Source organism: Mastigoproctus giganteus, chromosome 7, assembly GCF_048544385.1.
Source record: "Mastigoproctus giganteus isolate SK-2022 chromosome 7, ASM4854438v1, whole genome shotgun sequence".
Classification (NCBI taxonomy): domain Eukaryota; kingdom Metazoa; phylum Arthropoda; class Arachnida; order Uropygi; family Thelyphonidae; genus Mastigoproctus; species Mastigoproctus giganteus.
Genome location: NC_143581.1, coordinates 229,095,943 through 229,113,804, shown reverse-complemented (window position 1 = coordinate 229,113,804; position 17,862 = coordinate 229,095,943). Strand labels below are relative to the sequence as shown.

The 17,862-nt window shown below is 36.7% G+C and overlaps 1 protein-coding gene across 11 annotated transcripts in view; it reads right to left on the bottom strand.

The window, feature by feature from the left end:
* The window catches only part of LOC150083758 (uncharacterized), a 999,111-nt gene that overhangs the window by 174,894 nt on the left and 806,355 nt on the right, over positions 1-17,862 (bottom strand). For 10 of the 11 annotated variants that reach the window (XM_090377461.1, XM_090377460.1, XM_090377466.1 and 7 more), the window contains one exon: positions 3,390-3,416. In XM_090377461.1, coding sequence (XP_090233587.1) covers positions 3,390-3,416 — 27 coding nt within the window. Of the gene's footprint in view, positions 1-3,389; positions 3,417-16,380; positions 16,489-17,862 lie in introns of those variants that run through there. The other variant, XM_090377471.1, reaches the window with a different exon arrangement.

Genomic DNA, 17,862 nt, shown 5'->3' with positions numbered 1-17,862 from the left:
TACGAAGGTTGGCAGGGTTGTCAAGGACACTACTGACACTATGCTGCTGCAACAGGATTTGGAAAGGTTGAGCAGATGGGCTTCGAGGTGGAAAATGAAGTTTAACATTGACAAATGTAAAGTACTACATATGGGAAACAGCAACCCCAGAGGCTTTACTAGGCTTTACTACACTGACAGTGGTAGAGAATGAAAGGGACCTGGGGGTGGTTGTGCAGGCAGATATGAAGTTCTCTGAGCAGTGCAGACGAGCTGCAAGAGTAGCTCATGGTGTATTGTCAATGATATATAGGAATTTTTCTAGCAGGGATAAGGAGCTGATTATTCCCTTGTATAAGGCAATGGTCAGGCCACACCTAGAGTACTGTATACAGGCCTGGAGGCCTCATTTCAGGAAGGATGTAGAGCTGCTGGAACGAGTACAGAGAAGGGCAACTAGATTGGTGAATGGGACAAAGGGGTTCTCTTATGAAGAAAGGCTTAAGTTTTGCAAATTACAGTGTCTGGAAACTAGGCACCAGCGAGGTGATCTGATAGAGGTGTATAAAGCCTTGAATGGTTTAAGCATGCTCAATGCTGATGGGATTCTTCCTCTAGCTCAGAAAAATCACCTGAGAGGGCATAAATTCAAATTGAGGAAAGACAGATGTAGGATAGATGTGCGGAAATTTGCCTTTAGCCAGCGGGTGGTTGGTGGGTGGAACAGACTTCCATCCCTTGTCGTGGAAGTTGATAGCCTAAATAAGTTTAAGGCTCAGCTGGACAGGTATTTCGAACGAACAGAGGGGTGAAGTGGAAGTGGTTATTTTTATTTATTTATGTTACTTTTTTTTTTTTTTTTTTGGCTGATGCTGCATAAGCTTGCTTTCTTGCATCAAATGCCTCTACTAATGCTAATGCTAATGCTAATATTCCACAAATGACAGGCATAATGGTGTTTTATATTCATTTGCTTTCTCCATTAGCTGTGATATTACGTGAAGGTGATCCATAGTTGAGAATCCTGTCCTAAAGCCAGCTTGCTCTTTTCGTTGATTCTCATCAAGTATTCTTTTTAATCTGTTAGTAATGACCCTGTGAACAACTTGTAGATGTGGGATAACAAGTCTATAATTTCCAATTTCTGATTTATTTCCTTTCTTATGCAGCAAAACTATGATTGCATTATTCCACTCCTTAGGCATCACACTTTTTCTAATGCAATTTGTGAAGAGTCTTGCCAGTTTTTGTGTGATGTCCCTTCCTCCCAATTTTAACAACTCTACAGTAACTTTATCTTCCCCTGGGGCTTTCTCATTCTTCATTTTCTTCAACACATGTTCTACCTCATCACGAAGGATATCAGATATGTTGTATGTGTTACTAATTAGCGATCCATCTTTCCCACTGCTGGTATCATTCCCTCGCTGCTTGTATAATTCTCTACAGTAGTCTTCTGCTATTTGAATTATGCCTTCTCTGCTATTTATAAGTACACCATCGCTATTCTTCAGTTTCAGTATCATTTGTCTTTCTGTATTACTGCTCATGGCTGCTGATTTAAATCCTTTGTTTTCCCTTAATGCTTGTTCTACTTTTCTTGTGTTAAATTTTCTTATGTCCTCTGAGTCTCTTTCTATTGGCTTTGCATAACCCACTATACTCAATTTTCTCTTTGTCAGTGTTTTTCTTGCTCTTCATTTGTCGTCTTCAATTCATCATGACAAGTGTTTCTTGACTAATTTTTTCTTCTTTGGATTTCTTTTTACCTATACGTTTCTTGGACTTTCAGAAAGTTGTAATATTCCTCGTTGATATCTTGGTCCTGAGCCATCTGCAGAAGCTCAAACTTGTTCTTAAGTTCCAGTACATACTGCTTTTTCTCCTCTTCTGTTATCTCGAAGACCTTCATATTATTTACTCGAGTCAGTTTTTTCCTTTCTTTTTTTACATCTATATCAAGTGTGCATCTTACCATTCTGTAATCGCTTCCAACATTTACTTTGTTCAGGACGGTAACATCATTCACGATATATCTTCTGTTAGTGAGGATGAAGTTGATTTCATTAGTTGTTAATCCGTTTGGGCTCTTCAACGTCCACTTTCTGTTCACCTTTTTTTGAAAAAAGTGATCATTACTGCCATTCCTCGAGATTCTGCAAATTCCACAAGTCTTGCACCTCTTTCATTTCTTTCACCAATTCCAAAATTTCCTATAGTTCCCCTTTCCTCGCTGTTTTGTCTCTTTCCAACCTTAGCATTGAAGTCCCCCATAATGATAGTGTGCTGAGTTTTCTGTTCATGTAGAAGACTCAATTTTGGTGTACATTTCTTCAACCCCTTCATCATCATGGCTTGATGTTGGTGCATAAATCATTATAACCTTTAGCTTATACCTCTTAGAAATCCTGAGTAGTAGTCTTGACACCCTTGGTGGTGTACTTTTGAATTCCAAAATGCTGACATTAGACATGAATTTCTGAAAAGTGTAATTTTCAGGAAATACGTGTGGAGGGAGGTTGTTACAGAAAATTAAAAAAAAAAAGAAAGTTTGAAGTTGGACAGGAAAGGGATGCTGACTGGTTGGGGCATGTGTATTGGACTTGTTTGGAAGAAAGAGGGGAGAATTACTGAAGCCGTTTCAGAATAGTGCCCATGGAAGTATCTATAGAAAAGGCATGCAGCAGAAACAGAATGATGGCTCATTCATTAACCTAATTGCCCTTTTCTTTAATATAGTCATATTTAATGTCAGATTAATTGAAATTCACTGTTTACTGCAGCTATAAATTTTCATAACTAAATTATTAAATCTAAAATTAAATCATAACTAAATTATTACACATACTTTAGGCTCCATGGCCAAATTGAAGTATCAAAGCAATCATCCAAACATCAAAACCCACTTTATACCACAAATTTAATAACTTTTGAATTATTTCTAAATATTGCAGGAAATTAATTTTAGCTACAAACATAAATGTATAATTTAATTCAATAATTAAGATTCAGTGAGTCCAGATTTTTTAATAATGAATATTAAAGAATGGGTGAAGGGCAGTCAATACCTTGGCTATGACTTGCCTTCAAAACAGTCCTAAGTGGCCCAATTAGTCAACTTTTAATATTACACCAAATTTTGTAAAATTTTAATAAAACTTCATAAATTATATGAATATTCATAAGTACTGCTAGTTGAATGAAGTGTTAATCGCCAAGATATTTATTACACTGGTTTAACTAAAGTCACATGATATACACCATGTCCAATTAACAAGTATCTGAAAGCTGTTGCAAGAATGGCATCACATCCCCCCCCAACACATAGTAACTGGCACTGCATGAAATAAATTCACATCATAAGTGAAACATAGCATTCATTTGTTATTATTTACAGAATATACACTCACCTTCATTCCATCCAATCCAGGAGGTCCCTATTTTGAAATGACATTGATTACTTTATATAGAGTAAGATGTATACATATATATATATATGTGTCAAAGAAATGTTATTAAAACTATTACACATCAAATTATAAAAAACCCCTTTACACAAAATTTACACATCTATTGTTCACAGTAATTACTACAATTATAACAGAATATATCACACCGGAAACACGATGCATACAAAAATGTATACCACAATTCATTTACACTTATGAGTAATTGCTCATTTACTGCAAAGCAATAAAATACAAGTGATGTGACCTGATCAGAAACATTTGTTCAGAATAGCAGTCAGGTGGATCAGCTGGATAAAACCTGATGGAGTAAATACTTTGGTGATGTCTCACCTCTTCTGCTGCACAAAGGAAGAGCTGAGACATCACCACAGAATTGGAAAAAATCAAAATGGAGGAAATTTTGGATACTATTTCAAACATGGGAGAGCATCAGGTGTAAATGAAATCAGATCTCTGGAATGTTGAAAGGTGGAAGGAAAATAGTGTAAAGGGTGTTATACGTATATTTCATTATCCAGAGGTCATTTTTGAAAGAAAAAAATTCATGAAGGTTGGGCCAAGGCCCAACATTCTTAATTTTACTAATATATATTTAAATACGGAAATGAAGCTGAATGTGGAAATTGCAGAAAGAATTATAACTCTTAGCACATCAGGCAAAATCTATCAGAGATATCTTAGAGAAGATTGTTAGAAATATTATAGAATATAATGTTGGGAAACAGGTTTTAGGCAAAAAGGATTCCAGGATCAGTTATTCACATTCACAAATTAGAGAAAAGTCATGGGAGCATAATATCTACATTCAAATATATATATTTATATATTTGAATGTAGATTCAAATATATGAATAAAGTATGAATATATAAATAAAGTGATCCTAAATAGAGATTCAAATATATATATTTGAATCTCTATTTAGGATCACTTTATCTTGAAAAAGCATAAGATAAAGTGTCTAGAAATCTCTTTGCAGTAATGTTTGAAGGACACAGGAAAAAAATTTAAGATTAAATTTGGAGTGTGGCAGGGCTGCATCTTATCCTGCTTCTTTTTATTTAACCATTTCTTCTACATAATGACATTATAGAGAACACCTGTCTCATACTTATTTCTATTGTTACACTTTCTGAATTATATTGTCTTATCATAACTATTACTTTTGGATAATACTGATCCCAAATATAATCTACAAATCATTTTCTGTTCTTCCAAACCACTCCTATCCTTTCTAATGTATTCAATAAAATAACCCAGTCTGCCTGATCAAAAGCCATCTTCAAATCTATAAAACACATATTCTGTATATAATCTTTGTATGCTTGTGGATGTCTTTCTGTCAACATTCTAATCACATCTATGTCATTCCCTTATTCCCTCTCCACCTCCAACCCCATTGAAAAGAAACTGCCCTTCTCTTATGTTTTCTGTAATTCTACTTATCTTTCAATAAAAAGATAAGAAAAATGATAAAAAGTGATGGGCAATTACAGACCAGTGAGTTTGACTTCTGCGGTGATTATGGAAATCTATGGCTAAAGAAGCAATACGTGATTATCTTGGCATCCTAAATGAGTCTCAGCATGGTTTCACGAAGAGAATCTTGCCTGACAAATCTAGTAAAGTATTAAAACAGGGTTATAAAACAGTTCAATGCATGCAAGTAATAAATTTGACATTATATACAGGGTGTTTCAAAAGTGATGACATTATAGACAGGGTGTTTCAAAAGTCAATAATTTAAAGGTGAAACGTGCAGACTACAATATGCAAAAAAAGCCTAGTAACATGGGTGCTTAAGAGAATCATTTTCGAAATATTGCACATTTCTCGTTGGGATCTACCACTGACAAGGTGAACTGTACAGAATTGGGCTCCACCACTGATTTATTTGTTTAGGTTAGGTTAGGTTATGCTTATACTCTCCCTTTCCCCTCTCTAAATGCTCCGGGACACAGCAGGCATACTAGTAATTGTCAAAGGATAGTCATCATGGAAAGAGGTTACAGCAATGAAGAGTATGCAGACATGCACTTCATGTATGGTAAAGCCAACGGCAGTGCATTTGAGGCTGCATGTTTGTACCAAGAAGCATTTCCCCACTGAACGCAGCCCGACAGGTGCACATTCATCAATGTACATTAACGTCTTCGGGTGCTTCGCACATGGAATATAAGCAGATAGGCCCAGAAGCATAACACCTGATGTTGATGAAAGGGTGTTAGAAAGAATAGAACAAAATCTAGGAATTTCGACAAGGAGGGTTGCTCTGCAAGAGAGTGTACTGAATCATAGCAGTGTGTGGTGAATATTACATCGCCAATTACTTTACCCCTACCATATCCAGTGTGTACAGGTCTCAGCAATACAAACTACCCTCCCAGAGTAAACTTCTGCCAGTGGATGCAACAACAGTGTGTCCCAATCCTCCAATTTTTAAACAACATTTTGTTCACCGATGAAGCTGGGTTTACTCGTGATGGTATTTTTAATTTTCATAACTGTCATGTTTGGTCCGACGAAAATCCTAATGCAATTCACGAGTCACAACATCAGTAACGTTTCTTGTTGAATGTCTGAGCAGGACTACTAGGAGACCGTCTAATTAGACCACACTTTCTGCCAAACAGGCTAACAGGAAAGCTGTACCTTCAGTTCCTGCAGAATGTTCTTCCAGACCTCTTTGATGATGATAATGTTCCACTTAAGCAATGCCAGAACACGTGGTTTATGCATGATGGTGCACCAGCACATTTTGCTCGGGTTGTGACATGATATATAACTAGAAGGTATGGTCAACGGTGGATAGCTAGAGGTGGGCCTATAATGTGGCCTCCCAAATTACCAGACTTAAATCCTGTGGATTTCTGTGTCTGGGGTAATGTAAAAACTGTACACTTTTGACATTAACATAGTTGAGGAATTGCAGTGCCGGGTTGAAGGAGCCTTTCAGCAAATCAGAAATGACCCAGGAATGCCTGAGAGGATTTGCAACTGAATGCAGAGAAAACTTCAAAGCTGCATATGGATGCAAGGACAGCATTTTGAACATCTTTTGTAAAATCCTGTGGTGTTGAAACCAAAAATTAAAAATGAATTATCTTATGTTAAATAAAACCACCCTTAGCAAAGGATTCACAGCTTTTTGATAAACAAGTGCTCCCATAGTTAGTGGCAGATGTTAACAGAAAATGTGCATTATCTCAAAAACAGTTCATTTTCGGCCTGATGTTCACTGGGACTTTTTTTGCTTATTTTATTTTGTACTTTTCACCTATAAATTATTGACCATCATTTTTGAAACACCCTGTATGTGTGTGTGTGTGTGTGTATATATATATTTAGTAAGGTTTCGATATGGTTCCTCACGAGGGAGTAATTGTATATAAGATCTATCAGTGGATTAGGTGTTGGGTGAAGGACAGGAGATAGGGGGCGATAATAAATGAGTATTCCTCAGAATGGACCAGAGTAGTGTGTGTGTGTGTGCGTGTGTGTGTGTGTGTGTGTGTGTGTGGTGGTGGTGGTGGGGGATCCCTCAGGAATCAGTGCTTGGATCTCTCTTATCTTAAATGATACTGATGAGGGAAAACAAGCTGTCAAAGTTTGCTTAAAAGTTAAGGTTTTAGAGTGGTTAATGATTAGAACAGGCTATGCTGCTTCAAGAGGATGGGCTGAAAAATGGAACAAAGTTTAATGGTACCAATTTAGAGGCACTGGCACTTTGGGAACAGAAACTAAGGAGTAGTCTAGAGGGAGAAGAAATATTCAGGATGAGATAGATTTGGGATTAAGTTTGAGCTTGGCATAAAGTACTCCAATGGAAAGCTGTGCTTCACAGTGACGAGTATGCTAAATGGTCTACCAGTTTGACAGTATGATTGGTATTGAGATAGTTACTTGCTGGACTGTATTGTCCAGCAGGTAGCTTTGCACACGCACGTACGCACGCACGCACACACACACACACACACACAGGAAGTTCGTAACTTTATGAGTTAATTCGTTCCTAGTGCCAGCTCGTAAAGCATGAATTTATTTTCCATAGATCTAATGTTAAAAACAGTGGTTACGTTCTCAACGTTGAAATTGATAATGGTCAAAGCAAGACAAGCATTGGCATGGTACCAGGCCTCAGTATGACTAATTCTGTCCAAATCTAAGAAATACACAGAACAAGGTAAAGTTGCATCTACATCTTTCAGTATACAGTGCACTAGGAACAGGTCATATATATATTTTTTTTTATGAAAATCCGAAACACATGCGGTATTAAAACCTATAGTACTTAGTACCGTGTGTGGTTTGGAGGTTGAGAAGATGAAAGAAGATATTTGTTGATATTAGACTTGAACTTCTGTAGACTGTAATTTTCAGGAAATACGTATGAAGGAAGGTTGTTCCAGAAAACGGCAGTTGAATAAATAAACGAGGAAGATGAAAAGTTGGTTCTGTGAGTTTGAAGTTTGATAGTACATGGATGTTAGCTGGTGGTGACACGTGTTCAGACTGTTTTGAAAGAGAGAGCAAGAATTATAGAAACCAATTCAGAAGAACAGTGCACATGGAAGTATCTGTAGAAAAGGCACGCAGCAGAAACAGTATGTGTATGAGACAGCGAGTGGAGAGACTCTGTTAGAGATGAGTCATTAATTAATCTAACTGCCTTCTGCTGAATGGAATCTAGAAGCCTGAGAAAGGTTTTGGGGGCACCGCTCCAGATGTGGGAAAAATATTCCATGGGAGGGCGGATTTACGATTTGTACAGAGTGACCAGCTCTTTGGAAGAAAAGTAACGGTGAGAGCGAAAGAGAAAACCAAGTTTTTTATACGCACAGGAAGCAATATTTGTAATGTGCCTGTGCCAAGAGAAGTAGAGAGATTAGAAGTCAGTAATCTCCAAAAGAGATATATCATTTTGCCTAGATATCGGAGTGTCACCAAAGATAAGCATTGGGGCAGAAGAATTGAAATCAACTAAGTTGTCTTTGCCCCACTGGAGAATTACCTGGAGATCGGCATTTAAGGAATTGGTAGTGGATATTCAAGAAGTTGAAGCTGATTGAGCAGGGCAAGGTTTCTCAAAATGGAAAGTGGAATGCAATGTGCTATCATTGGCAAAACTATGGATAGGATTTCCAGTCAATAGTAGTAGTAGTAGTAGTGGCATGTGATGCAAGAAAGCAAGTGTATGAGCTTATGCAGCATCAGCCAAAAAAAAAAAAAAATCACACCATTCCCTCCAAATGCCTGTCCAGTTCCTCCTTAAATTTATTCAACTTATCAACTTCCACAACGACAGATGGAAGTTTGTTCCAGCAATTAACCACCCGCTGGCTAAAGGCAAATTTCCGCACATCTATTCTACATTTGTCCTTTCTTAATTTGAATTTATGCCCCCTTAGGTTCGTAATCTGAACAAGTGGAAGGATCCCATCAGAATTCAGCGTGCTGAACCCATTCAAGGCCTTATACACCTCAATCAGATCACCGCGCAGGTGCCTAGTCTCCAGCCACTGCAATTTGCAGAACTTAAGCCTCTCTTGATAAGAGGATCCCTTCATTCCCCTCACCAATCTTGTTGCCCTTCTCTGTACACGCTCAAGTAAATCTACATCCTTCCTAAAATGAGGCCTCCGGACCTGTATGCAGTACTCAAGGCGTGGCCTGACCTTATACAGAGGGATAATCACCTCCTTTTCCCTGCTAGCAAAATTCCTATATATCATTGACAAAACCCCATGACATGCCCTGGCAGCCTGTCTGCATTGCTCAGAAAACTTCATATCTGCCTGCACAATTACTCCCAGGTCTTTTTCATTTTCTACCACCTTAAGTGTAGTACCACACAGTTGGTACGTTTCTCTGGGGTTACTTCTACCCATATGCAGTACTTTGCATTCGTCAAGGTTAAACTTCAGTTGCCACTTCTTAGCCCATCTGCCCAAATTATCCAGATCCTGTTGCAGTAGCACACTGCCATTACTGTCATTAACAACCCTGCCAACCTTTGTATCATCTGCAAACTTTGACATTAAGCCTGATATACCTTCATCAATATCATTGATAAATATACAAAACAACAGTGGACCTAACACCTAACCCTGTGGGACCCCACTAATAACATTAGTCCAAGAAGAGCAGCACCCATTGATTACTACCCTCTGTCTTCTCCCACTTAACCATCCTTTTATCCATTGTAGCAACTTACCCTTAATACCATTCTGCTCCAATTTGTACAATTTTCTTCCATGCGCAACAGTGTCAAAAGCTTTCCTGAAATCCAAATATATGATATCAAAATTATTTTTTGCATCCAGTTCCTTTGTAACCACATCATAATATCCTATCAAATATGTCAGACAAGACTTTCCCTTAACAAACCCATGCTATGTCTGAATTATTGCTGCAGTCTTGTCTAGATGATCCTGCAATGCATCTTTAACCAGTGACTCCATTATTTTACCAGAAACAGAAGTTAAACTAACTGGTCTGTAATTACTCGTGTCACCCTTCGATCCCCCTTTGTGAATTGGGGATACATTTGTACATCTCCAGGCCGTGGGCACCTCCCCTGAGTCCAAGGACGCTCTCATAATTATGGCTAAGGGTTTGCTTAGTTGCTTTGCTGCCTCCTTTAATATAACTGGATAGATCCCATCCACCCCAGGTGCTTTTCTTATGTTTAACTTCAACAATTTCTCCTCCACTTTGCTTTCAGCTATTACAAAATCATTAAGTATCCATACAAAATCAATGGAAGAAGGTCATTATTATACATGAGGAAAAGAGTGGGGGGAAGAACTGAACCTTGGGGGGGGGGACACCAGAATTAGTGGAGAAGTTAGAAGATGGAGAGCCATCTACCATCACCCTCAGTGAGCAATCAGAGAAAAAACTGGATAACCAATTACAAAAAACAGTTGGTAAACCATAAGATGGAAGCTTGTTTAGATCTCTAGGCCAAACACGATTGAAAGTCTTTGAGATGTCAAGAGCAACTGCTTGTATTTCTCCAAATGTTTCCATTGAAGTTGTCCATAAATGGGTAACATAAGCCAGATAATCACCAGTGGATCGACACTGGCGGAATCCATACTGGTGATCGTTCATCAAACAGAAGGTTTCCAGGTAGTTGAAGAGTTGGCAGTTAATTGATTTCTCCATTACTTTAGAAAGAGAAGAAGTAATTGTAATGGGACGATAACTGGATGGGAGGGATTTGTCACCCTTTTTAGGAACTGGCTGGATATGAGCAAATTTTCAAGCAGAAGGAAAAACACCTTTGGAATAAGAAAGTGAAAAAAGCCGGGAAAGAACAGGAGTAAGTTCAGGAGCACAGGTTTTGACAACAAGTGGAGAAATACCATCAGGACCTGGAGCTTTCTTAGCATCAAGATTCATCAAAATCGTTCTGACATCAATTTGACAGAAAACCACAGGAGGCATTGAATGGAGTGTGCTGGGAATGGTAGGAGGTGTTTTACCAAGATCATTAATACATGAGTTGGAAGAAAAATGGAATGCTAGCAGGTCAGCTTTATCCTTGGCTGAAGTGACAACAGAACCATCTGGTTTTGACAGAGTTATGGCCAATAGCTTTTTTTTTTAGCATTAGTATTAGTAGAGGCATATGATGCAAGTAAGCAAGCTTATTCAGTATCAGCCAAAAAAAAAAAAACTTCCACTTCACTCCTCCGTTCGTTCAAAATACCTGTCCAGCTGAGCCTTAAATCTATTTAGGCTATCCCCTTCCACGACACAGGATGGAAGTCTGTTCCACCAACCAACTACCCCCTGGCTAAAGGCAAATTTCCGCACATCTATCCTACATCTGCCTTTCCTCAATTTGAATTTATGCCCTCTCAGGTGATTATTCTGAGCAAGAGGCAGAATCCCATCAGCATTGAGCATGCTCAAACCATTCAAGGCTTTATACACCTCTATCAGATCACCTCGCCATTGCCTAGTCTCCAGACACTTTGGAAAGAGACCAGAATGCTTGGCTACCATTAGGGTAAGAGGCAAGTTTTCTACTTTTAGCCTGTTCAAAATCTAGTTTGGACTGATTAACAACTGCTTTACAATTATTGCGAGCTTTGGTGTAGGAAGAAAATGAAACTGAAGAATTGGAAACAAGCCAATTACGATATGCAATGTTCTTCTCTTGAACAGCCTTAGCACATTTATTGGAAAACCAAGGTTTAGATAAAGGATGAGATTTTAAAGTGGAGTTTGAAATAAATTATTCCATTCCTACAAGAATAATTTCACTGACACGATCTGAGCAAACGTTGACATCAGAAGTTTTGAAATAGTAATCCAATCAAGGAAAATAAATCTCGCAGGTCATCCCATTTTGCATTTTTGTAATGCGAAACAATACGAGGTTGGGAATAGCCATGAGATAAAGGCTCCACTGGAGAAGAGACAAAGATGCAGTGGCCAAATGTCTTGCATGTTTTAAAAAAATAATTGAGGGAAATAATTACAATGAGTACCAAATATTTACCATTATGAAACTGGCCTTTATTGGAAGAAAATGCCGTCTAAAACTTTCTTAGCTAAAAAAAAAAAAAAAGAATCGCAACCTGGTTAGAAAGTCTCCAAGGACCGCTTAACTCTTCTGATCGGTGGAAATGCTGAAGGCGATTTCAAATTGAAACCTATGCTTATTTACCATTCACTAAATCTGAGGTGTTTTAAGAGGTTGCAACAAAGCATCACTTCCTGTAATTTGGCAGGCAAATAAAAAGTCATGGGTCATGCAAGCTTTGTTTGAAGAGTGGTTTAACAGTGATTTTTGTCCAGCAGTTGAAAACTATTGCAAGCAAAACAATTTTACAATTAAAGCCCTCTTAGTTCTTCACAATGCCCCTAGCTATCTTACTGCACTGAATTATCCGTGTGAAAATGTAAAAGTAGTATTTTCACCCCCAAACACTATGTTTTTGCTACAGCCAATGGACCAGGGCTTAATTTTAACTTTCAAGGCCTATTATCTATGAAGAACTTTTGTGCAAGCATTGCAAGCTACGACGGAGGAAGATGCAATTTCATTGACTGAATTTTGGAAGAATTTTAACATTAGGTAAGCTATTGAAAATATTTATGGGTCATAGCAAGAAGTTATGGCTAGTACAATGAGGGCTGTGTGGAAATATCTTCTGCCTTACTGTGCAAATCACTTTTGTGGCTTTGAAAATAGAGTTGACGCTGTTATAGAAGAAATTAGCATCATTCGAAAGGATCTTGGCTTTGAAGATGGATTTTTGAATGCCTGGATTCGCATTCCCAGCCACTCATTGACACAGATCTTACAGAATTGGAGCAACAGCGTGCCTACGACGAGACAGAAGAAATTGCAGCTGAAGGAGGAGTGTTGCTAAGGAAATTTCGTTAAAGGAACTCGAGCAGATGTTTCGAAATTTGGAAACTCATAAAACTGTTAAACAACAAATTATGGATTCAGATCCAAATGTGGAAAGAAGCATGCTAGTTTGTTGAACCCTAGAAAATGGAATTAGCTGCTGTAAACTTTAAGGAGAAAAAGAAGGCTACAATTATTCAAACGACGGTTGAAAAACAGTTTTCTAGAAAGTAACATATCCATTTTTAACTTATTTTGTAGCGCATTTTCTTAATAAACATTTTTTTGCTTACTTTCTTTTCATTATTCTTTATATTTCTATCTATATACACAGTTAAAACGTATTTTAAAGGGCTAAATTAAAACTTCTGACTTATGTTCCAAAACATCATGGATGAATTAGAATTTTTCCCACTCGTGTTTAACTTTGATATATGTTGTTTCAAGATATACAGGTAGTTCTCAACTTTACGAGTTAATTTGTTCCTAGCACGTGCTCATAAAGCGAAAACTTGTAAAGCAGAAATTTATTTCCCATAGACATAAGATTAAAAATAGGAGTATGTTCTCAACAATGAAATTAGTTAGCTAATTAGTTTATGTTTAAACAATGATTGATTTATCGAAATAAATGAAAACGTAGCCTGTAAAATCAAGCAAATTATAACAATAGAGAAATTATTTATGACTTACAAATGTTAAAGAAGTTTATTCTTCATCATCCTCGACTAAATGCACACTCGTTGATTACTGATTATTGATCGGCACTCGGTTTGTTGCACAAGGAGTCGTCTTCTTCAGAAATGTTTCAAGAGGCGTTTGTTTCCAAGATAATCTTCTCTTTTAATTATAAATTTCATGATTGCATGCATAAGCATTTTTTAACGGCACACACAAATTGCAACTAACATGATTCGTGTGGAGAAACAAGTTTACGCGGCTTAAAAAAAGGAATGAAGAGAAGATTCTGAAAATTTATTTATGTTTTTTATACAATTGAAGATTTCAGTAAAGGGGAAACACATTTCACCATAACATAAAAAACCACACAATTCCAGCTATCGGAATTTTCGCAAATGCAAGAAGATTGAGTTTACTACCCGTTTATAATTGCTTGAAGTAACAGAAAAGCCCAATAAACCGGAAAGTGCATATTGTTTTTATTGTTTTATGGTAGTGACCTCCAGAAATGTGCTTTAGAAAAATTGATTCTTATAAAGTAACATATAATAACGATGAAAGTGTAGTGCATTTTAATGATTTGAATTGGTAACTAATACAATTTACAAACCATGCTCACGACCTTTTAGATGGCCGTAAGGTCACCAGGTTAAGGTCACACTGGTGACCTTAAAAATGACATTTTAGAAAGATAAATATATTAGTTATACAGCGAAAATTTCAACTTCCGAGATCGTGAAACGAATTACCAAAAAACAATGTGTTATTGGGTTCATATTACGATATTTTAATGATACGATGGTGTCTCTGGAACTGATTAATATTGTAAAGCGGGGTACACTGTATTGTATAACTACGCACGTGGTTTGGAATGCGGTATTTATGAATGTTTAACATTCATATTTTGCAATTAATGTTCATATTTTCGATTTTGTAGATACTTGGAAAAAAAAACTCGTAAACTCGTAAAGCGAGAACTGCCTGTATATGGTACACTTGTTGCATGAATTAAGCGCATATATACAGGATTACCTGTACTTGAATTTCAGGAAAGCTTTTGTTACTGTTGCACAGGGAAGACTGCTGTACAAATTGAAGCAGTATGGTATTAAGGGCAAGTTGCAACAATGGATAAAGGGATGGTTGAGTGGGAAACAGCAGAGAATGGTTATAAATGACACTGCTCTACGTGGACTAATGTTATTAGTGGAGTCCTCCTGGGTTTGGTGCTGGGCCCATTGTTGTTTTGTGTATTTATCAATGATATTGATGAAGATATATCAGGCTTAATGTCCAAGTTTGCAGATGATACAAAGGTTGGCAGGGTTGTTAATGATAGTAATGACAGTATGCTACTGCAACAGGATCTAGAAAAGTTAGGCAGATGGGCTGAAAAGTGGCAACTGAAGTTTAACATTGACAAATGCAAAGTACTGCTACTACACTCAGAGAAGTGGAGAAAGAAAAAGACCTGGGTAATTGTGCAATCAGATATGAAGTTCTCTCAGCAGTGTAGACGGGCTGCCAGAGCAGGTCATTGAGTCTTGTCAGTGATATATAAGAATTTTGCTAGAAAGGATAAGGAGCTGATTATTCCCTTGTATAAGCAATGGCCACACCTTGAGTACTGCATACAGGTCTGGAGTCCTCATTTTAGGATGTAGAGTTGCTAGAACGAGTACAGAGAAAGGCAAGACTAGTAAGGGGAACAAAGGGATGCTCCTATGAAGAAAGGTTTAAGTTCTGCAAATTGCAGCATTTGGAGACTAGGCACCTGCGAGGTGATCTGATTGAGGTGTATAAGGTCTTAAACAGTTTGAGCAGGCTCAATGCTGATGGGATGCTTCTGCTTGCTCAGATTAAGAACCTGAGGAGGAAAAGATTCAAATTGAGGAAAGATGGTTGTAGAATAGATGTGCAGAAGTTTGCCTTTAGGCAGTGGTGGTTGATTGCTGGAAAAGATTGCAGGAAGTTTTATTTTAGCCAGTGAGTGATAAATTACTTGAATAACTGTCAGCTGGATAATTACCAACAGGAGGAGGGAAACACTTTGGTTGTCCATTTCCTTTTCTCTTATTTATTAATTCTGATTTTTTTAAAATTTTCTTCTTATTATTATTATTTTATTTATTTTTTTATTATTTTATTATTATTGTTATTTTTTTATGATTTTTTTATTATTATTATTTTTTTTTGGCTGGTGGAGCATAAGCCATAGACTTCCTTGCACCATGTGGCCATTGCTAACACTAATACTAATTAAATGATTTGGTTTATTTATTTAAATCATCTAAGAATTAAATTACAATATACTTAACATTCCTATGTGAAAACATTGAGAGAAAGGGAGGAATACACTGATACTGAACATAATGTTGACCAAAAATTTTGATTAATGTGCCAATTAATAAATTACCAGTTGATTTGAATGGCTAAGCAAACTTGAAAGGTATCTGTCTATGTATACTAAGTGAGTAGTTATTTAAAAAGTAGGTGAATGAATTATCCCCTCTGTATCCATAATGATGTTAGATAATATTTTTACTATGCTTAATTAGTACTGGAATGAAACCAATGCAGGCTCCACTGCTAAACCTGAAACAAAGTCCTCCCAAACATTTGGAACAAATTAATATGATTGGTACAACTCAACAGTTTAAACTCAATCAAGAAACTTTATCAAAGCTAAGAACTTAGGATGTAATACAAGCCTCCATTGTTTGCTAATGTGGAAAATTTTAGGTTGCAAGTTAATCAGGTATACATTTTTATAAAACATCTCAATAACAAGATTAACATTTGTAAAAATTAAATAGCACAACTATATGAGAAGTTATTTGCAATAGGCTCCCATCACCAGTTACTAATAAGATTTTCTTGATAGATGCATGCTATCTGAAGAAACCTCAGTGCTGCCAACTGCTGTGTCCAGAACCAAGTTAGTAGGTTAATCTCCAGCCAAGAAATGTTAGTAACAACAGCACAATCTATATAAGAAATATATATTATTGCACACAGATTAATCATTGAACTAATTATTAGAACACATATCTGCAAATTTCAAATTTAAACATGAAGTACAGAAAACAAGTAGTAGTAGTAGTAGTAGTAGTATGGATAGCTATTATTACAGCATTTCTGATGTATTTAAATTCCCCTTTAATAATCTGCTTAAAGCAATATCTAAAGGAATTAGGTATTGCTTTTAGCAGCTCCCTCATCATTCTTATATGATGACAGTAGTGATATGGTGACAGTAGAGGTTATCACTGATATCACCACATCATATAGATAAATTTGCCTGTGATGATTCTCATTTGCAATGTCCTTATCTTGCACCGAAACAGTCTTTGGTGGCGCATCAAACTCCATCAATTTTGATGCTATAACTGATTTACTTCCACATCAGCTCTTTTCACCAAAAAATTCAATCTCATTTACTAAGACACTGCTTTGCCCCAGTTTTAACTATGGTTCCTCAATCTCCTTATGTTTAATACATGTACTGAGCTGCATGGGGGCGGGGAATCATGGGGGTTTGGTTGGACCCGTTGATAAAAAATTCTGGGTTTACATTGATCCAGTGCTGGATTCAGATATTGTTGTTCAGAGGAGAAATAACAAAAATACAAAAAAAAAAAAAAAAAAAAAAATCCTTTTTTTTTCTTGTTCCATCCCCCCCAAAAATCAGCAAACTGGTTGAACAAAACATAGCAGTTTATCACTGCAAATTGCCAATCTTATTTGGTCCCCTCAACTACTATAGCTAACCAAAAAGAGCCATGCATGAATTAAATACAATTAACAGTTTTCATCTAGCTCATTTATCACTTCTTATTGACACTACTTATTCTCATTTTGAGTTGTGTAAAAGAAAAGACAAAGTTATAATATTATCTATAAGTTATAATATTCAAGAACTTTTAAAACTACCCATAATTATCCCAGTGCTCCAGAAAATGTCAATATAAGGCCAAATTCTTCTAGTCAGCAACTTTTCTTTCACATTTATTTTAATCCTTAAAATTCTTTCATTGGCAAACCAAGTCAAAAATTACCTTGACACACACACACACACACACACACACACACACACACACACACACACACACACACACACACACACACACACACACATATATTTTTTTTAAATTTTACATACATAAAACAATTCTTCCAATTAATACTTAATTTATGAGATTTTTTCAGTCTAGCATTAGCTTCTCATTTCAAAGTTGCATAACTTCACTTCATGAAAAAACATTCAGCAAAAGTCTTTATCGTTCATGTGATCTCAATTATCTGAGATTAATGGACTGAAACTGTCTCAGATAACGGAAATCTTGGATAACAGAAACCAA